Source organism: Lathamus discolor, chromosome 1, assembly GCF_037157495.1.
Source record: "Lathamus discolor isolate bLatDis1 chromosome 1, bLatDis1.hap1, whole genome shotgun sequence".
NCBI lineage: Eukaryota > Metazoa > Chordata > Aves > Psittaciformes > Psittacidae > Lathamus > Lathamus discolor.
This window is the reverse complement of record NC_088884.1, coordinates 77,488,213-77,510,692: the sequence shown is the minus strand read 5'-3', so window position 1 is coordinate 77,510,692 and position 22,480 is coordinate 77,488,213. Positions and strand designations below refer to the sequence as shown.

The 22,480-nt window shown below is 41.1% G+C and overlaps 1 protein-coding gene across 1 annotated transcript in view; it reads right to left on the bottom strand.

Moving 5' to 3' along the window:
* Positions 1-21,938, bottom strand: part of SYT10 (synaptotagmin 10) — a 35,802-nt gene extending 13,864 nt beyond the window's left edge. Inside the window, exons 1-3 of the mRNA XM_065665140.1 lie at positions 21,785-21,938; positions 8,541-8,898; positions 2,317-2,878 (exon numbers count right to left, since the gene is read on the bottom strand). Coding sequence (XP_065521212.1) covers positions 2,317-2,878; positions 8,541-8,898; positions 21,785-21,935 — 1,071 coding nt within the window. The 5' untranslated portion in view covers positions 21,936-21,938. The remainder of the gene's footprint in view (positions 1-2,316; positions 2,879-8,540; positions 8,899-21,784) is intronic.
* Between the last annotated feature and the right edge of the window lie 542 nt (positions 21,939-22,480).

Here is a 22,480-nt window from a genome sequence, read left to right as displayed (position 1 = left end):
TCTTTTCTTTTCCAGGCTTAATCCAAGTCCGTTGATGCTGCCAAGCATTAGTTAAATATTTAATTGCTAGTTAGCAACTTTGGCAAACTTTAGATCTGGTGCTTAAGACTGTAATTCCCTGTTGATTAACACTTTATGTATTGTTTATTCCTGTGCAGGATTGGCTCCCTCATCTTATGACTTCTGAAATGGCAGAACTAGAAACTTTTATTACTAACCAATTTTAATCTACATGAAACAGCTGAAGTAAGACACAAAGCAGCACACTGCACATATAGTAAAAACACATATTATAGGAGGGTTTCATTTTGTCAAGAAAAAAAATATCAATTCAATCTGTTTCTCACAGTTTTCTGGGAGCTGTGTAAGGCCTGTGAAAGCTGGTGTGGTCACCCCATACTTACTAGAAGATACCTCAATGTTATGTGTTTATTGTTAATAGCTTAAGTGGAGACAACTTACTCATACGCACTCAATCCTGTAAACTATGCTGGTTGAAAGGCTGAAATGTAAAACCTTCATGCTTTCTCTTAAATTTCAACACCAGCAGAGTGAGTTAAGCACTATAACTGCATGTAGTAATTAAAGTAGTTAAGCATTTTTAGCCTCTCTCTCTTCCTTCACAAGATTCTCAACCTACTATATTCTTCCTTAGTGAGGAAAAAACTTCAATTAGAATTCAGCACCAAGATTAGCAACCATTCCCATTCAGATGTATATTAGTATCTCTCCAGACTGAATAATTTGGTATGGCATTTCAATCTGCTCAAAACTGGTGATGAACAGTCCAGGGATTCTAATTTGCTGAAACCATTTTATCAGTGAATAATGTCATACACGCACATGTCGCAAAGGACCAGTGAGCATTTAAATCATTATTAAAGTGTTAAAGATAATACCAAATCTAGAAGAAATTTTAAAAAATGCTACTGGGCTATTATTCCAAGGCCTTAAACACAGACACAGTTCTCAGCTTGAGAGCACAGTTCTTCAATTTACATGAAATCAGAGCTCAATCAAACTAAGCATACACAGAAACAACTTTCTGGAGGTGTGCCAAAGGCTGTTCATACCAATTTGGTAGACCCAGAAAGTAAAATAAATAACCATTTTTAGAAATTCACATTCAAAAGCTGTCTCCACTATGCTCTGCTCCCTAATATATCTCATTTCTTCTTTCTCATGCTCAAACTGGAAAGGAAATACCAGTCTGTGTCTTTATAGTTATGCAGACCTAAACTTCCATGTCTAGCAGGAATGAACAGCATGAAACCTTTTGGGGAAAAATGGCTCTGCTGAAAAGGTGGTATGAGCCTTCTGTGACTGAAGCAGAGCTACTGCTCTGTCCTTTGTGAAAGTCCAGCCCATGCTCAAACCCAGAGATGACTTGGATATTTTCACAGAATATGGGATGGGAAAACTTGCATATAAATTGCATAGTAGTTAAAAAAAACCCCAACAAAATCAAAACAAACAGACAAAAAACAAAACAAAAAAAACCCCCAAAAAACCACACCAAAAAAACCAAAACAACAAAAACAACAAACAAAAAAACCACAAACCAACACACATAAAAAAAACCCCACCCCATACCCTTCCTTTTTCTTTTTTTCTTTTCCCTCTAATTTCAGACAAAGATGAGTCTGAATTTTAAGGTTAATAAATATAATGTTTGGAGACTAGAGGTTTTCCCGCTGGTAGCCTGTCACCCATCCTGTCGTCAATGCACTAGCCTCTTTTTCTTGCTTGCAACAATAAACAAATGATTTCTATTTCCTAACTCTATCTACTTGTGCCTCTTGAGTTTTGCTAGCAACCAGCAGCAATGCAGACACATTTACTGAGGACCCTAACCATAGGGCAGCCAGCAAAGAACATTTTAGACTTCAAGAATTTTTAGCCTTTCTCTCTTCTTTCACAAGATCCCCAACGTATGAAAATTTGCTATGAAGAGCAGAATGGGCCCTGTTCCTAAATACGTAGTCATTTTAAAGGACAGGGTATTTTGTTAACAGGAAAACGTTAATTTTCTTGGTAAGTAGTGATTTTCATGATGTAGCATTTAATTAATAAAACTAATTTATATATGCATAGTGAGCCATAATGGTAACGGTATGTTCCCAGAAGATTTTATTAGTAATTAAATTTTATAGCTTCCTAAGCATCTTTTTTCCTATGTTCACCAGAAAATATTGACAACTTTTTTTCTTTTTTTTTTTTTTGTTCTGGACTCTGTTGATAAACAGGATGCTCTGCCATAAACTACAAAAAAGACATAAAAATATTATGTTAATGCTTTTGGAACACATTACTTACGGTGGTGGCACAGTGGATGTCTTTCCATACATTGGCTTCCCTGGAGAGATCTGAGACTTCAAAAAGGTTATCAAGAATAACTTCCCCAATCATGTCATGTCTAGAAAATCTGTCAAAATCATAAACACTGAAATGCAATTTCCTGTTGCTGAGTTGATCATAGGCTACAGGAAACTGAAAGGTTTCATCAAAGACAGGATTTAATGTCTTTCTGTGAACTCGTGTCTGAAACTTCTTTTTCCTATCTGGGAGCAGATAAATCTTAACGTAGGGGTCAGATGTTCCTGTGAAGTCTTTAGCAGGCAGATCTAAGGCTTTGACAATTGTGACAGCCAGAAGTTCATTCTCATAATCATACCGGAGAGTGAAGTTAAGTTTTCCACATGTTTTCACATCTTGCTGCCCATCAGAATCCACAGACTTCTGTTTGTAGAGTTCCGGTTTTATTCTCCCAATGCTGGTTGTCGTCTCTCCCCTTTGCAAAATCGGGTCTGTCCCCATGTTAAAATCAACACTGGACACTTGCATCTGCCTTGGCAAGTGCCTCCTGAAAGAATTGTGCCTGCACACATACACACACACACAGAATGGGCCATGGTTATCTCTGGGAAAAGACTTGGCTATTACTAAGTAGAAAAGACAAGAACAAAATAGTAAATGTTCCTCTCTTTAGAATAATTTTAAAATACTTTCCCTTCTCTCCCATTCCCCCCAGATACTTCTAGTGTTAAAATATCCTTGAGAAGAAATAATCATTCAGAATGAACTTCTTAACTTCTTGGTCTGAGAGACACCCAGTGTCCTCAGAATTCACATACTTATAACCTTATTTTCAGGCTATGCAGCTGAAACTTAATTCAGGTTCTTTCACAGAACAAGCTGACAGTTCCAGCATTGCTTGCTCCCACAGTGCTATGGCCTGAGTAAAGCACAGTCAGGCATTAAAAAAATTACTTTCAAAATTGTATTTCCTGGTTTCTGGAGGCATTCCATGGTGGTTTTCTAATTAAATATTTACCAAGCTTCACACTGATCACTGTGAAAGGCACCCAAAAAGGCCATGCAGAACTATGTCTGGGGGATTTCAGCACAGTTCTTTGCCATCCTACGACATTTTATATACACCCGCTTGGTATTTGCGACACAGAGGTACAGGCTGCCTTCTCCAATCCTACTTGAATATTTTGTTCTGGCTGCAATACATTTCAAAGTTCTGGTCAACATTTTTCTGTGATAGCTTTTTTCCATCTGTTCTCACACTCTGCCATGTGGTGTATTAGAAAGCTGATTCCTATACTCCTAGCAAGAATCAATATGTTTAAATCCTTGTAATTCTGAATTCAGTGTTGCATAAGCATATGTATTTATCTTGACTCATGAACCTCAACAGAAATGTGTGCCTTTCCTACTAAGAGTGAAATCAAACCCCTGGCATGCAATACAGCCTTACAGTAGTATGACAACACTGGTCAAAAAGCTTTGTAGAATTAATCATCAGCAGATGGATCATGAGCACACTGTCCAGTTTATTTTTTGGACATTTTCACACTTCTTTGGTACTTCACTACCCCAACAATCTGTACTGAAAAGGCTCACTGCCTCCTCCAGTGAGCATGCTTAGTTGTCATTAAAAAACAATTTAATTGTCAGACTTTCCTCTGCTTTTTGAAATCAATTGCTTATTAATGCCAAATGCAGCCTTGCCTTATTGCTTGGTTTCCCCGTGGTGCTGTGTTCTGAAAACAAGAGGTGTCACAGCTGTGTGTTTCGTTCTTTAAATCAGAAATGCAAATGGTCCATTTGAAAACAACCAGGACTGATTTCATAGATATTATTTGTATTTTTGCTGTAAGTGAAGTGGTTGCAGAAGGCATGAAGCACAAAACTACCACAGTTCAGCTGAGCAGAGATACAAGAGGGTAATCTGCAGCCATTAAATAAGAGACAAGAATGTTTCCCCTTTCAGCTGTTAAAGTACTGCTTGGTGCAGGGAGCAGTCCTAGCATAATACAAGAATAGGAGAGGGAGAATATTGTAGTATATATCTAAAGTAACTCAAAAAATCCAGCCGTTCTTATTTCAAACACTCCTCTAGTAACACCTAACATTCTTTTATTTACAGACAGACAAGTTGAAAGATTTTCAAATGTTAAAACTCCCTGAATTCCTAGTATATGATGGAATGGAGTGAGGAGCGGAGAATTCCTTACTCAGAAAAGCACAATATTGTCCTCAGGGAGTTACAGGGCTGTCCCTGTGCCCTTATTGTCTAAAAAGCCCAGCCTCATATGTGTGTGAAACACAGGGAAGGAACTGAACTCCACCCAGAATGTAGTACCAATAAATATTTGGGCACACAGCAACTTAGGCACTAGCTCTCTGGTATCTTTGACTCATAATGAATTTCAGGGAGACCTGTGCTACTACTACTTCTATCTGTGCTAATGAAACCTGTGCAGGCAGGCCTTCCTGAGTACACCTCACACCTGCAGCTTTAGTACTGAGATAATCAGGTAACCATGTTCAAACTCTGCCACAGGCAAGTGGTGGAGAAAACTGTGTATGCAGGGGAAACAGTGAAGCTGACTGTATGGCATTTCCAGTTTGAGTGAAAACAGATAATTGACAAAATCTCTTTTCCTCGGTGTCTCTTGAATTTATAAAGATCTGGGTTAATGCTTGTAAATGTAACATATAAAACCCAAATCCGTTATTTGCAAGGTACAAACCTTCTTTCAAATTTTCAAACTTTATGCACGTTAAGATTTTCCAGTGAATGTAGTCATTGTTCCAAGATGTCACCAAGTAAAACAGTGCAGCTGTATGACTATTCCCTGTGGGAAACAGCAGCACTTTTGCTCTAGCAAGCCAAAGTCCTAATTACATAGCGCCTAGTATCTGTTCTGAGTCACAGCATTTCACCAAGATAGCTAATTGGTCTCTTAATTATTAAGATGTTTCATTGTTGTCATGGCAACATATTTATCTTCCTTTGTTCTGCAATAACAAAGGAATTAATGACTGTGATAATGAAGTACAAGGATGTCAGGCAACCAGGTTGTGAAAATGCTGGGAAGCTACTAACGTGTGCAAAGAAGGTACTTTAACTTCTCCTGGTTCTTACAGATAGCACTCCTGTAATAGACACACCTTCCATAACTTAGAACAAGTACATTTTGAGTGGCAGTAAATCTGTATTTACATCTCTAATATAATATTGTGGAATACTGGCAGTATGAAGCTGATTTCTAACTCAGTAAGACTGCCATATGTATGACAAAAGAGAAGGATAAGATGACAATTTATGATATGATGTCCTGGGTTCAGCAGCAGCAGAAACCCAGCTGAACCTCAGCTGAACCCAGGGCATATGACTTGAGGTGTGCCTCTAATCTAGCTCTCTTAGATGACATTAGACCAATCTTTTGGACTAAAACCAGGAATGGACATCATCGCTTGCAGCATTTAAACAGAACAGGGGCTGCTGTCTCCTTCTTGCAATCACTATAGTCAACAGACCTGCTTGTTTTTCTTTAACCTTAGCATCCGCAAGAACCTCACCTTTGCTTTTGTGCCTTTGGGAACTGACTTACTTGATAAGCTTGTCTCCCACCTAATGCTAAAGAGCAAAAAGCATGCCATTTGAAAATACAGGTAAGAATTTGAAGAAAGAAACATTATAGAAGCAATAAACTATGTCAGAGAATACTTTCACAAAGTACTGTGAAGAGTGCTTTGCAGTAACAGGGCAGAAATATTTGTAAATGAACACCACTGGTGCAGGACTTCTTATATTGTAGTTTAATGGTTTATTGGTGTCAAGGACTAAAGAGCTTGTTGTCTTTATTTTTAACAAGCAAGTCTTTTCATATTATCAGGAACTATGAAAATGATATAGTTGTAACTCATCAAAAACACATAATTTCCCTACACTAACATGTCTCCATGTTAAACGTGCAGTCTATAAAAAAACAACAGGCACCTTTTATTGTTGTTCTGAATGGCTTCTTAAAATTGTTATGCTTCAATTACAATGAGCTAACACGATTCCATTTCTTTTACTAAAATCCAGAAAGCTGGCCTAAAAGTCCAGCCTTCATCTCACACATGATGTTCTTGGCATCAATAACTAATATGGGCTGTCAGAAGGTTAAGACTCCCTTAAGGCAGGCAGAGGTATAATAAAAATACCTTTACAAATACGGAAAGGACCACTTCTGAGTAATTTTAAAGACAGATCTTATTCTAAATATGTTTTGGAGCAAGGGTGCAGAGTTTTTCAGCAAACTGTAAAAGAAGGTGGTGTCCAAATACCCTGTTGTTACTTGGGTAAGGTGGGACAATAAAGGTTATTCAAAGCAAAGGAACTGTCCCTCACAAGGACAGATTTAATCCTGATAATCTAGAGAGGGTAAAAAGAGAAAGCTCCCTTACAAAGTTACCAACATATACAGAAAGAGTAGGATTGATCAGAGTTTTAATTTCATGAAACTGCCCTTTGCTTCACAGATATTTTATACGCGTCTAGGTCCCAGTCCAAATCACTCTAGATGTCTTTGGGAATATTTTCATAGCCTGAAGTAGCTCTGGATCATGTCCCTGAGACTTCTTACTTTCCCTATAGTACCACAGGGACTATTCAAGTCCATTTGCCAGCCAGCTATTTCTCCTGTCTGCTCATAAAGTCAGACAGTCTGATTACCTACAGATTTACCTGTTGGTACATGATGGATAAAACTCTTCCAATTAATATCCTATTAGGTACCAGCGAATTGTGTAATATCCTTGTCATGCCAAGCTCTATCAGTTTTGGTCTCTCTTTGTCTGGTGTAACAGTTACGATTTCAAAGTTGTCCTCCCAGTGTTTTGGAAATGTTCCTCAGAGTGCCTTGGATACTGTGCTCTCTCCCTTAGCAAATGGATACAGTAGCTGGAGCCAGGCATAGCCAGGGCAATGTGGCTTAAAGCCAGCTGCACAGTCGCATAATTCAGGAGATGGTTCAGCTGCGGAAGTCAGTTAGACCTCCCCTGGCTGGAGTGCTTTTGTTTTTGGGAGCCTCCTGTGGTTGTCTGTTGGCTGTTCCTCGTTGTTGGAATAGCAGAGAAAAGCACTTCAGCACTCAACACCACAATGAGCACAGTGAGCTGGCGAAATGATGTCTTGGGGACTCACAGAAGGCCAGCAAAATATGTGCCTGCTAAATGTAAAACACATCTTCTCCGGTCTTGTGCCTCCAACAATTATGTAATGTAAGCCTTTTGCTGTTTGTTTGTTTTCCTTTGGTAGCATATGTTCATTTGTCAGATGGTTTACTGAGGGAAAGTTGCTTCCCATACAGTGTTTGTATTCTAACTTATGGCACTGTGCAATACTTCAGGTCTCCTTCAGCCTTTATTTTCCCCTTCTTTGTTTATAAAACATTTGGTTGTGGTTTTTTTTTTGTTTGTTTGCTTATGTAGAAAGTGATCTTTGCAGTTCACTGTTTGTTTTGAATGCATTAAATTTGCCGACAGTATTTGAAGAAAATACCCTTTTAAACTATAGGTCACTGCACGCCTTCAATACTTCTCAGTATAGAGCAGTACCTAAGACAGTACCTTCTGTCCTCCACTTCAATACAAAAGGAATTACTTCAGGAACATTACATGCTTGCGATTTACTTAAATATCTATATAGAAATTGTATAATATATTGTATAAAACTGCTCTAAGATCAGTCCATAAGCAGCTACATTCTTAGACTGGGATTTAAATTCCCTTAAAAATGGCAAACTATGCATTAAAGAAATGTGTCATCAACAATAATCTCGTCATTTATTTAGTGGAGAGGGAAACTTTCATTTGCAAAAGCAACTGCTGCATCTGTAAAAATATCTCTGAAAACTGGACTTGCGGTACTTTAAAAAATCACATCAAAATAGATTTTCCTAAACACAAAACCTAAAACAGAAATGCTTAAAGCAGCAACATATGCATGTACAAAGTAGTAGAAGATGTAGATTTGATCTTCATATGTTAAAATAATGATCAACTGAAGATACACTGTATGTTTCACAACATTCTGTTCAAAGGACACTGCGGCTTTGCCTTCATGTGTCTGCTGTTTCACCCATCACTGCTAAGAAGTCAGTGAATAATCCAGGATCCTGGAAATTTTCAGCAGAGCATTTTGAGTCTACTTGTTCCCAGGAAATGTGCTACAAACACGAGTGCCCCTGACTCACCTTGATGATGATGTGGGCTCAGTGATCTGCCTCTGCATGCGTGCATGTCTGATCAGATGCTCTTTCAGTGCGTTCTGGACCTCTGCTGGTATGTCAGGAGAAGTGTGGCTAATTTTCAATGCAGCTTCAAGTACCTTTGTTGTAGGCTTCCCATTTTCTTTAACTTCCTTTTTCTCAGTGGTCTCAAAAACCTCCGTAGGAGCACTGGTGTTGCTCTGGGGGACATTACTGGCATTGGAAGTGAGAGGTTTGCTTCTCCAGCAGGGCCAACACAACTTCCAAAAGACAAAAAGCGAGACTACCAGCAAGGCGAGCCCACAGAAACTGACGACTACTGCTAACAGACTGACTGAGATGTCTGCAAGGAATTAGAAACAAAGATTATCATGACAGACAAACATGGAGAGAAAAAGAAATAATTAAAAATGACACAGGTAAGTAGATAGAGGTATTTTGATCATTACCTTACGTAGATCTTTAAAGTCCCATATAATATTTTTTTTCTTGTAGATATCTAAGCCTGTACCTTTAAAATGCTATCATTCTCTAATATTCTATTTCATAAATACTCCATCAATTTGTTTGTTTAGGCCAAGGGCCAGTATCTGTACCATTGGCTACACACTCAGACTTCTCAGGAAGTAAGCTACTATCCAAATGTTCTCAACAACTCCTAGCCACTGTTGTCAAAGGGTGTCTGCTCAGGAACACATGCAAAAAAGTAAAACCACAGTCAAAATTTCCTTTGAGTGCACATGAAGAAACAGCAGTTCTAAACTGCCAGACTGATACACAGGTTTCTTCAGGACTTGCCAGTTTTTTACTGTGTTCTAACTTCTTCAGAGACATGTTAAAACCTAAAGTTTAAGTGGCACAAATAGGGACAGGATATTGTCTGTCACAAATAATAAATTTCTAGGGCTAATTCTTAAACTCTGGACCAAGACTGTGTTAGACCAAGACAGCACATATACAAGTGCATCTAAAATCCTGCTCTGAAAATGCATCTGGCTTTAGTGTATAGGATAAAATGCCCTGAGTTATACGGAGATCATACTGCATACTTAGCTTTGCCCTGCTGCCCCATATTTGACTTTTTCTGCCACAATTTGTTAGCATATCCAGCAGCATGGTCAAAGCTAGGATAACAGTTTTCATACCAATAAAATTCTGTGAACAGACTTGCATTTTAGGAGATGGTGGATCACCAGAAACGCCAGTTGAGCCCTAATTAGGAGTTTTATTCTATGTGACATGTTTCAGTTTGATTTTTCCAGTATCATTTAACATTATAAAATATAACTAAGAAAATAATCCCTTTCCTTTTGAAAGGAGCCTTTAACATGCTTTAAAAGTATTCAGTAAACCCTGCTTAGAAGTCCCACAAGTAACGGCTGCTGCTTGTTACAAGTTTTGTCAGTTTAACAGCTAATATTTTGTATCTATAGCTCCAGGCTACTAAACTGAACCAGTGGAAAAGTGCAACAAGTTTGAGCATATTGAGTAGTTGAGAATCACAGGAAGAGGAGTAGTCCTCTAGGTACATATTAGCTCCATGGTACAGTATGCATTTCACAGGTCCCTTTGAGAGATGAAGATTCCAGTAGAAAATCTGTGAACATTTTCTTTATTAATATATAACATCCAGATGCATCTCTCAGTAACCAACACTGAACTTACGGTCCATTCTACATGAAAATGAGAATAGCCAAAGCAAACAGAAAATGTTCGTAGTCTGGTGACTTGAAAGATATGGTTCTGCTCAACCTTACTTCATATATGTCCTGGATAGTGTCATGGGAGAAATGGCAGAGGATATGCTCCTTGATTTAAAGAGTCTGGCACAAGCTGCTGCCCTTCCTTGAGCATGAGTCTGCCGCTTTGACAGTTTCCAGCCAGTTCTGAGAAAGGTGTCTGCCTTTTCTGTCTGTAGTTAAATGTCACAATGTAGCCTTTGGAATATGCATGTCATCTTAATGGGAAATTCATATGGCAAATTCTGATTTAAGATGCTTCCATAAAATGAATGGATGCATAATTGTATCTAATAATGATGTAACACAAGAAGCAAATGATACTTTTGCATATGATCTTTCCAGACAATTTATCCCCAGTAAGGATTATTAGGCTATTCGGTTCAAGCTACTGTTTACTCTCATACCCTTCCTGAGCCCTGTAATGTCTACTTGGCTTGTAGCAGACTGTCCTATCTTGACAAGAAAAGCATTAAGAAATGCTGAGTTTACAGCTTGTTTCAATGGTTAATCACTTTGTTGCAAATCTGTATTTCTGATTTGTATTTTTGTAGTTCTAATTTAGAGTCTTTGCTTCTTTTGTGTCTTTGAGAAATTAAGATATAATATGCTTCATAAGACATGCCTATAAAAAATGCAAATAAAATACACTGTACCAAGAAACAGACCCAGGACCTGACATTCAATTGCCTACACTAGTCCCTGAAAGAGTTTTAAACTGGGCCAGTTTATACAACCCCAGCCAGTTCCTGGGCATGGATCAGGAATCCAAGTAGGCCAATGATCATTCTTAAGAGGTGGTTTGGATGTGGCCCTTCTGTTTCAGCAGATGACAGACTTTAAAAGCATGGAGAGAGGTTTTTACATGCGAGTTGGCCTCAATGTCAGAGAATGGCCTGTAGTGGGTTGACCCTGCTTGGACTACAGAAGCCCACCAAAGCTGCTCTATCACTCTCCCTCCTCAGCTGGACAGGGGACAGAAAATATAACAAAACGCTCATGCATCGAGATAAGGACAGGGAGAGATCATTCACTAATTACTGTCATGGGCAAAACAGACTTGTCTTTGGGAAAAATTACCAAACAATCCAAGTTGGATAATGAGAAATAAAAACCAAAGCTTAAAACCACCTTCCCTCCACCCCTCCTTTCTTCCTGGGCTCAGCTTCATTCCCTGTTTTTCTACTCCCTTCACCCCTGCAGCAGTGCAGGGGTTGGGGAATGGGGGCTGCAGTCAGCTCATCTCACGTTGTTTCAGCACTCCTTCCTCCTCAGGAGAAGACTCCTCACACTCTGCCACTGCTCTAGCATGGGGTCACTCCTATGGGAGACAGTTCTTCACAGACTTCTCCAATGTGAATAATTTCCACAGCGTGCAGTTCTTCAAGACCTGCTATAGTGTGGGTCCTTTTGACAGGGTGCAGTCCTTCAGGAACAGGCTGCTCCAGCATGAGTCCCTTGTGGGGTTACAAGTCCTGCCAGCAAACCTGCTCCAGCCCAGGCTCCACTCTCCAAGTGGCCAGAAGCCTGTTCCAGTATGGACTCCCCAGAGGGTCACAGTCTCCTTTGGGCATCCATCTGCTCCAGCGTGGGGTCCTCCAAAGGCTGAAGATGGACATCTGCTCCACTATGGATCTCCATGGGCTCCGTGTGCTGCAGGGGCACAGCCTGTCTCACCATGCTCTGCACCATGGGCTGCAGGGGAATCTCTGGTCCAGTACCTGAAGCGCTTCCTCCTTTCCTTCACTGACCCTGGTGTCTGCAGAGCTGTGTCTCACATATTCTCACTCTTTAGTTTTTCTCCCCTTAAATACATTATCTCAGAGGCACTACTACCATCACTGGCAGGCTCAGCCTTGGACAGCAGTGGGTCCATCTTGAAGCTGACAGGCATTGCCTCTGTCTGACACAGGGGAAGCTTCTAGCATCTTCTCACAGAAACCACACTTGTAGCCCCCTGCTAACAAAACCTTGCCATGCAAACTCAATATATGGTCATAAGTGGATTTAATATATTATACAGAGGCATGGCCCACTGAAGGAACTTTTCTGATAAATTGAACCAGCTGAATTGTCAATCAACCTAGACAAACTATTTTTCCATTCTCAAAGCCTGACAAGAAGCAGAACTCTTAAAAAATGTGATCTATAAGAAATAAAAAAAGGAAAACAAAAACCAAACCAACTTAATTTTGGGTCATTTGCAATATTTCCAGCTCAGTCTAGAGATGGCTCCCATAATTAGTTTACATTTTGAGAGAAGGCTTTTAGAACTGAAAATTGTATTTTTATTTTTATTTTTTTATGTAGAAAATGTTGAAACAGGATGTTTTAACAACTTTGAAATTGCTGGAAACATCTCAAAACCAGAAATACAAAAACTGATCCTTTCCAGCAGAGTTTCAATTTTATGAATAGATACTATCAGCTGAAAAACATTCCATCAAAGCATTTCTAGCCAATTTTAAGTTTTTCACTGCAACACATTTTTCAAGCTTTCAAATAACTTGGTGTCTCCTTTCAACACCTACTCCAGTACTTCGACTTTCTCTAAGCTTTTTTCTGTATTTCCATTAAATTATTTCAAATTCTAAGTCACTCCCAATCTTTACAGAAAACATATGTTTTATAGCCCTAAAATAATCACATGAAACATCTCAAGTCTCAAAAGCAGAGCAAAGGGGCTAATTCTACAGTTGTACGAATTAGTCTTCAATTTTGCTATTTTCCTACTAAAGAACCTTACATATTGTGCATCATAATACAACAAATTGTTGCCAGCAATTTGAAAAAAAAAGAGTTAATTTCAGAAAAGTATTTAATTACTGCCATAATTGCTAAAAAACCAATAAGTATGCCACATAAATAGACATAAAAAGCATATTGCTTCGTTTCCTCAGTTCTGACAGTCACTCAACTGAGCAATTCTGAGAGATTTGCTGTTATGTGAAGACTGAAATCGTCTGTAGAAGAGCAGTTATATAGAGCTTTTCAGACCCTTTTGCGTGTTAGATCAGACATGTCTCATATCATCTTTTTTATAGGAAGCCTGGTTTAAGAATACACAACACTAAGAAACAGTTCTGCAGACTAGGAGTTTCTTCACATCCCTTTCAAGGAAACCTGGCTGGGAAGGAAAATGGGTACTGAAGGATGGGTGTATCATCAGACCGGGGCTGCATTTCACATACGTAAGGTTTTGTTTGGTTGGTTGGATGGTTGGTTTTTGAAGATGTAGAACTGGTGACAGATTAAAAGATTGCCTAAGTTTTTAGAGGCAGAAGGAGATATACTCTGAGATGACTTTAACTGGCAACATTGTAAGCAATGTTCTCACTGGTCTCTGGTGCAAAGAAAGAGAAAAATCATCTTGAACTACAAGCAGTCGCTTGACAACTCTTTTTCCGAACTCGTCGTTGCAGCTTGTCTTCAGTGCTACACACTTGCACAGAACAGGACATCTTCCTGAATACTCATCTGGACATGCAGCATTATGCTTTTGCCATTCCTGTTCTCATGCTGGGTAAACTTAGCATGTGAAGAAAATCCTCTTTCTCACATACCCGCTTATGATCAGTGGGAAATCTTCCAGCAACTTCAATGGATTTATCATTTCACACCAGGTGATCTTCCTTTACTGAATTCTGTCCTTAAGTCATCTTCATAGTCTTGGTAACATTTCCTAACTGGAAGAAAGTATCCTGTTCCTTCACGGTTTTCTATTTAAAGCTACCCTTTCAAGATATGAAATTTGGACAATCTTGTATTTCTCATTTGAGAAAGGCACGTAAAAGGATGTTAGGGAATGTTTTGAGCAATGATTTCTGTATTATGGCTTCCAATAGTTTGTTGTTTGAAACTTGCCTTATAAAAGTTCTGCCCATGAATCTTTTCACAAACATCCATGTTGGCAGATTTCCATTTCCAAACCAGATTAAGTTTATTTACAATTTGGTAACTGTCCTGACAGCATATACCCCTTGATGCTTAACTTTGGAAAAACACACTCCACCAACCCATGATCTTGAATAAAGAGAGAGAACACACAGTGCTGTGATGTCTCTACCCGTGTGTATAAGGGGCAGGCACATGTCTGATGTGGACCATGTGAAAGAGAACATACTCTTGCCAGCAGAGGAAAGGGGGGAAAGGAACACGTGGGAAAAAAGTGTCTTTTCACCCACCTCTTGGTCTATATCTGGTCTTGGTTCTCAAATATTTAAAGTACAGTGTCTGTAACTTTTTTCAAACTTATTTTCCTTTCATTTTTAATTTGTTCTCTTGTTCATCAGCCATAAAGAACTTCAACCATTCCATGGTGGCCACTCTAAAGGGAACTCTTGTGTCTGAAATGTCAGGAGTAAGATCAATCAGATAAACTAATATGTCTCTGATTTTCTTTGGAGGGAAGCAGGAGCTTTATCAATTATAAAAGGTCTGTGTCCAATAAATCTCCCTTATCTCCCTGCATATAAACTAGTCTGTCCAACCGACCATTTCTGCTGTTCAGTTTTCCTTAGAGAAATCTGAAGAACTTAAATAGTTGCTGGTGTTCATTTTTACTCAGCATAAGCAGATCTTCCGCAATTACCTGTCTCATCCAAATCCCTGCAGATGGTGATATAATACTTTAGGTGTCTCAAAGTGACAGGTGTAGTCTTGTGCTTTCCCTTATAATTTCAATGTGTCAAAACATCCAACTTAAATTTCAAATGGCAAAAATAGCCTTTCACTTAAGAGTCTGTGTGATCTCCTTCCTGTTCTCATGAAGAAATATACTTTGAAGATCTTACTAAGATCTTTTTACTCTAGCCCTATCATGAATGTGGTCCCTCCTAGGCTGTTAATTCAGTCTGATGTTCAAAAGTCATCACCATCTACTGGCTGATGTGTCATTTCTTAATGCTAACAGAGTTCTATGGCAGCATGTTTCTTGGCAGGAAGGGAATCAAATGAAATCAGGTATCACTGTAATGATTAAAGCACATGAAATTATTAATCTCTTGTCAAAATAACTTTAAAATAAATCTAAGTTATATTACTTGTTAAACCATCTCATAAGCTATATCTGTACAACTACAGATGGAACACCCTCTTCTACCATTTTAAAGTCCACGTACAGAACTTTAGATTATGTGATATACAGCAGATACAGGGTATTTTCCAAAAGGTTTTTTAGCCTTCTACTGGACCACCCTACCTTCTGCTTTTCAGCAATCAGAAGGAATTTCCCACAACAGCTGTATATTCATGAGCCTCAGAACATGTTTTCTGTGCTGTATGTAGCTAGAGAAGATGGCACTCACTTTTGCCTACTGAGTCACCGTGTTTTGCCTGCAAATTTGCCTCTCCTATCACACCAAATGTAAATTATTGGTCTCCAATTCCAAGGCTTTTTCTGGCCTACCTACTTTTCTACATGTTAACTCTCACTTAACCTCAACAGGAGGTACTCCCAACTATGCTCAACCCACATCTGCCCACCTTGCCTTCCCTTAAGCAAAAAAACAGCTTTGGGATTGATCCCATGCTGCTCTCACACTTGCGAGGATGCCTTTGCAAGTATCTGCAAGAAACCCTCATTATCTTCTTTCAGACAAGGAAATGAAATGAAAATACATCCTAAGCCCACAGGACTGCTATTATTCATAAGCATACCATAGCTGCAACAAGGTTCATGCAGCTCAAGTGCTATTTATGAATTGTCATGCTTATGTTTATTCTTACTCAGTATCATGTAAGAAACATCCCACACATATGATAAGACCCAGAAAAACAGTGTCACTTTATCTTCATCACCACAGATTTGTCTTCTAGCTGTTATAAATGTTTCTGTATTTTTCATCTGTATTTCTCTGCAAAATGCACATGGGGGAAGATTCTTTCATCAGCTCTTGTTTTTACTGTGTATTGCTGCTGTCTGCATGTTGAGCACTTCTGCATTGTTGTGACTGCCTTCACATTTACTGTAAATAAATCTGGTCTCTGTGGTATTTTTATCCCTCTGTTCTGCCTTTACGCTGCTGAATTAGATGCATTTCTGGTTTTCACAGCTTGTTAACACTGATTTTGTAAAGCATATTTTTCAGTAACCCTGCACTTTTTTCCTCTCAAACCATATTTCTTTCTGGTTATAACTGTTCTGACCAGGTGATGAGCTGTACCATAAATAATTTGATCAGTCTGTTAACTGCTCAAATGTTTATTATTTAATTTTACCACATTTCTCTGTAACGGAATGCTCAATTGTTTCACACAGCAGTTACTTTCTCATGAAGAATAATCTTCCTTTCTTGTATGACAGTCCTAGTCTTCACATTTGTTCAAGCCATTTCTGGTCCCCTTTATGCTTTCTTTGGCACAGTGAGAAGAACTTATACCTGTGTGTCTGTGTGCAATGAGTGCTTTCACACACTTGTATTTAAAGGAACCAGGACTAAACGTAAACCACCAGCTGCCATCAGCAGGTTGAGAGCTATTAGGGAAGCAGCTGACAGCCAACACAAGGCTTATGGCAGGTACAACAGGAGGACCCAAGACACTGCTCTTCAGGGAAAAGCAAGACTTCATTACCAAATAGTCATGTGCAGGATACTCCAGGGTTTTCTTATTCCCTCTGTACTTCTATAGAAAACTGTCAATCATTAGTAGGGCTAGAAACTTGGTAGGTTAAACTTTCATTTAATAAACTAATTGTGAGTGAAATATTTAGATAAATAACAAATAATCCTGTAGAAGCTGATGATCTTGGCATTGTCAACTTAAAAAAATTCATTGTCTGACAAGCAAAAGAGCAAGAGAGACTACCACTCTCTAGAACTCTCTACCCACACTACATGGCTAAATATGCCTTCCTGGCAGGAACGCAACTGGTTTCCCATCTCTGTTATAAGCATCAGAGAGATGATTATAAAAGATAAATGAGATTTTGAAGTTCTGCAGGAGCAGCAGGCCTAGAAAAAGGCAAAGACAGCAAAACGTGCCCACCATCTGCAGAGGACACACAATGAATTTTAAACGTGTGTCCCTAGAGCAGGATGCCAAAGCTCCTCTCATTACACTCCCTGCAACTGGCCTAACCTTCATAAATGCTCCCAACAGGGGCTTTGATGTGCTTGGTTCCTTTGAAAATGAGAAGGGATGCTTAACTGGCAAAAAGTAATTAGAATTTTTTATTAATCAGATAACCTGAGTCAAAATATAGATATAACCAAGCTGCATGTATGATTTTTGGACACTTCTGGAAAATAATTTACTTGCATTAAAGATAAATTTCACCAGGAGCAATCCCACACATCCAGCTCCTATATATTTTCCACCTGAACTCTTCCTATTAGTTGACAAACCTCTTAATCATTTTCCTAAATCTACTGGAAATCAAGGAGGTGTAAAATAAAGACAAAACAGTTGCACATCTAATTCAACATTTTGCCAAAAAAGTTATACGCTTCAGAAGAAAGCTCCCATAGTCGTCTAACTTTATAAAGGTACCATAAATGTAAAGAGCTTCCTAATCTTTTCACTTGAGCATTCCCCCTGAGATGAGCGAATTAATAGCCCTTGTAATTACCAGGGCAGAAAATATAACAGCAGGTGTCTATCTTCACTAATTGTCTTAAACTGTTCAAGATTTACAAAATTATTTACCTCACTAAGATTCTTTGCTGCGACTTCCATAAATTAATTATCCATTACACTGAACATGATTACCCCTTCTTGACCCAAGCAGTGAGCAGTAATTGAGGGTCCTAAGGCAGTGCTTTGTTGTACTCTGCCTTCTCAAAGCCATACTTTCCATTTTTTTGTTCTGTGTCCCTGGCTCCCTATTATTTGTGTTTGATTCTGTTACCCTTTTTATGCTTGTTTCTCTTGCCTAGACAGCTACACTGTTAAAAAAACAGTACCCAGCCTCTCTTCTTGCCAGCAAAACTTCTTGGTTTGCAAGGTCAATGTTGTCTCATATTTTGCTTTGAGCCTGTGACTGGCTGGTGGATCTTTTGTCTCAGGTACCTGATTCCTCTGAGAAGCTTGGCTGCTTTTCATGGTCTAGCTGAACAGAAAGCAATCATCACACCAGCCAACATAACCATACCACAGCAGTTCTAGTTGCCTTTTTTTGATGGTTTTGACTTCCAGAGCATGTTTGTTCTTGTATTAAATGGAAATGGTCTGCTTTCCTTTTCACCGTCTGCTCTTTTCCTTTCTGAAATTTTTCTTTCACTCTCTTTTCCAAGTATGGAAAGGACCCTTTGCAAGGGTCTCCGTATCTTTTAGACTTCTTTCCCCCAGTGAAATCTCATTAGTGATTTTTACCTATGCTACCTTTGTGACACTTTTAGGTATTGTCTTTCTGACATGTGGAAAACTGAATGAACTTACCACTTAAAGAAAGAATATGCTATCCCTATTTATTCAGCTACTATTGTTATTTCTTTTCTCCCTTCTTTATGCTGTCTCCTGGACTATTTAGTTTTGGGGTTTTTACTGAAAGTTTAGCTATGACTCTATAATGTAACAGCATACAATAATAAACTATTATTTTGCAATAACCCTCTCACAGTCTTTTATCTTCTCCACATCTTCCAGAACTACTCCTCACAGCTCAGGTGTTTTGTTACTCTCACCACATCAGTTTCTTCTTCACACACTTCAGTGCTTGTTGCAGAAGCTAATTCCCAAAATACTGATATAGCTGCAGCCTGTGGGAGCAAATAACTGAACTGGATGCATGATGTGTTATCACCTAGTGTGAGCATATATTAGGAAAGTGCTTTTGGGACATACAACAAGCTGATAGGGCTGAATTAGCCATTCCTCCTCTCTGCTACACAGCTATGGCTGCATGACACCATAACTGTGTAGAATTCACGCAGTCATAGAAAGATATGGCTACATGATATGGACTCCCATGATAACCAAATGCTACTATCACATGTGTGAGAGAGGTATTTCAGAAAAACAAACATTTATGACTTAATTCTCAGAATAACGATGGAGAACACTTAGTGTTTTTACCTTCAGTGAACAGGAACTATGGATGTTCAAAACTGAGGACAACGTTAACCTTATCTATAAAGATGATAAGTAATACCACATGCATTTGAAGAGCAAAAGAGATATGGCATGGTTCACCTTTCAGTGCCTCATTCTTCTCAACCTAAGCTGAATTTACAATGTTTCAGTTCATAAAATTAATGCAAGTGATATTTATATCTTGTCTATCCAAGTGTTTACATATTCAAATATTTGTCAATTATCAGCAACGACAGTGTGTCTGTTCCTCCTCTGGAGATATAAAGTATTAATGTATGCTCATTAGCAGTGTTATTAATGAGAAAATGCTTAATATAATGCGTGTGCCGATGAAGTCGACACCCATAATCTAATAATAGTTTCCTTTTACAGGGGAAAAAGTGAGATTTAGGAACTCAGCTGAGATGTGGAGCCCAGTGGTTCAAGCCACTTCAAGGTGGTTAAGGTTTATAAATGAAAAAAGAAGATGGTTGATTTTGGAGACATGTCTAAAAAGAAGCTCCTGTTACTCTAAACAATGCACTATCAAGGCAAGTATTGAAGTTCACATTTTCTAAACAGCAAACCTTGTTTTACCTCATGGGGAGATATTTGTAGCCTCCATATCTCACCTGTTTGTACATCAGCTTTGTATCTATATGACACCTAATACTGACTCCTTGTGCAGTACTCTGTAAAATCACATCAACTAATCTTTTCAGAGCACAGTTTTCCAGGCTCTGTAGGGTAATTTTATTTTCATGCAACCTTCTATGATTCAGACCAAGACAACTAGCACAGGGTGCAATTGCAATATACTTAGTAATCAGCTTTACAAAGCACAACAAACCCACAATCCATGTGGATGGAAGCTTGCTACAACCCCCACAAGCCCCCCAGGTGTGGGGCCAGGACATGCCCACCTTCATTAGCCACAAAATCAGAGCTCGCCTCCAGAAAAAAAAGACCTGGGAGAACCACCTGGGTATCAGGATGGGAAGGAAGAATCACTCCTCTTTCAGACAACAGGTTTTTTGTTCTGGGATACTACAAGTAACCTGGAATTTGCAGTCATTTCTGTGGGCATTATAAGAGAAGAAAAAGTAACAGGTTTGGCAGCAGCTGTGCTATAGCACAGCTAAGGCACATGCTGAGGACCTGCTGCTTTTCATGACCTGGCGTTAATTTATTTAACTTGCACTGTACACTTGGTATTTGTTGGCCATAATGCAAGCTGTCCATTTGAATTTATGGACAGACAGAACAGGTTACCAATCCCGTCTGGCAGAAATAAAGCACAGAACTTGGACTAATGTTCAAGTCCTCTCCTAAAAAATTGACACAAAAGCCCTCCTTTGGAAGGCAAAGGTCACATAAGAGTACTCTACAGAGTAACACAAACACCACGTAGAGTCGGTTCCAAAAGAACCAGACAATCCAGAAACCAATGACCAAAGATACCACCCTTAGGAGTCAAAATTCTGGTTTCGACCCCGAGAATTTTTTTAATTAACCCGAGTTTCCGCCTCTTCCCCTTCCCAGTTTTCCAGACAGTCTTGGACCTGACCGGAGGGGTGCCCTGACTCCACCGGCTACCACGGGCCGTCCTAAAGCCCTTCTGCCTCCCTCAACCACAAACCGGGTGGATGTGACTCACCCCAAACCTGGCTCGGAAAGCACCAGGGGCTCCGCGAAGTTTTATCGCCAGCGCTACTCTAAGCCGCGGCTTGGCGACCTGTGCCCCTGGACTAGACTGCGTCCTAAACTGCGGGGGCTACCAGCCGTCGGCTCCGCCGCACCTCCGCGCAAGCTCCGCGTGCTCGTGGGAGCGCCAGCAAGAGACAACGGACACAGAGGACGGCCGGGGAAAAGAGTGAGATGCGAGCGGGCGCAAACCATGTCGCAGGGAAAGGCGACCGATAAGAGCACCTTACCACCCGTACTAAGAACACCAACAGTAGCGCTCTGCCCCGGTCCCAGCACGCACGGCCCCGCGCACACAGGCAACAGCCCAGGTCCGAGCTTTGACGAAACTCCCGCCGCGGGGAAAACCTTGCTGGAGCTGAGCTGCGGGGCGCAAACGTGCGGGCCGCGGGGGGAAGGCGCCGTCTCCGAGGCGGCACGGCTCCGGCAGACGGAGGGCTCGCACGTCGGCGGCGATTTCTCTCCCTTCGGCACGTTTCGGTGCTGCCCGTCCCCATGCCTGCTCCCCCGCCCGCTGCCCTGCGCCTCCTCTGGGGCACTGGCCGCCACCCCGGCGGCAGTGCCGAGGCTCCTCTCGCTGCTCCCCGGGAAGCTCCGCGAGCTGCGAGAAAGAGACGATTTTAGAGCGGGCCGAGTGCCTACCCCCCCCTCCGCCCCCTCCGCCTGCGGAGAAGGCTAAGGGAAAAGTTGCGCTCTCCGGCCGCCCACGCCGGCGCTGCCCGCCCTGTGGCGGCGGCAGAACGAGCGCGGTGTCTGCGGGGCCGGTAGCTGTACCTGTGCCGCCGATGCCCTGCCGGGCGGTCTCCAGGGGGAAGATGCCGGCGCACTTCTCCCGCTCCACCTGGCCGCCCAGGCACAGCTCCGAGATGATTTGCAGCGCTTTGTGGCAGAGGCTGCCCACGCCGTCCTCCGCGGGGAAACTCATCTTCTGCCCCGGCCGCCCGCTTTAGGCCATGGCCGGAGCGGGACGGCTCCGCGCCTGACCCGCGCAGACTCCCGCGGGGAGCGGAGCGGGGCGGAGCGGTAGCAGCGACGGCGAGAGTGAACCCAAGAAGTAGTGAAGGGGGGAGAGGGGGGAGGCAAAAAGAAAAGGGGGGAGGGAGAGGGAAAAAAAAATAAAATGAGGGGGGAAATGAGCATCCACTTAGCAACGCCTTTTGTGCCTGGCGGGCTGCGGTAGGCGGTTCGGCCAATGGCAGCCCGGGGAGGGGGGGCTCGGCTCGGGGAGGAAGAGGGGGGGGTTCTTTATGCCCTCAGGGAAACTTTTCCTTCCCCTCTTCTCTGCCCGGGGGGACGGCTTCCTCGGAGGTGGCTCTGGGCTAAGCGAGAACGAGTGGCGCGGCGGGGAGTGGAGGGGAGGGGAGCGGAGCGGTGCCGGGGAGGGCAGGACCCCCGAGCCCCGCGGAGCAGAGACAGCAGCGGTGCGCTTCCGGCCGGGCTTCGCGACCACTCAGGGCGCCGGAGGATGAA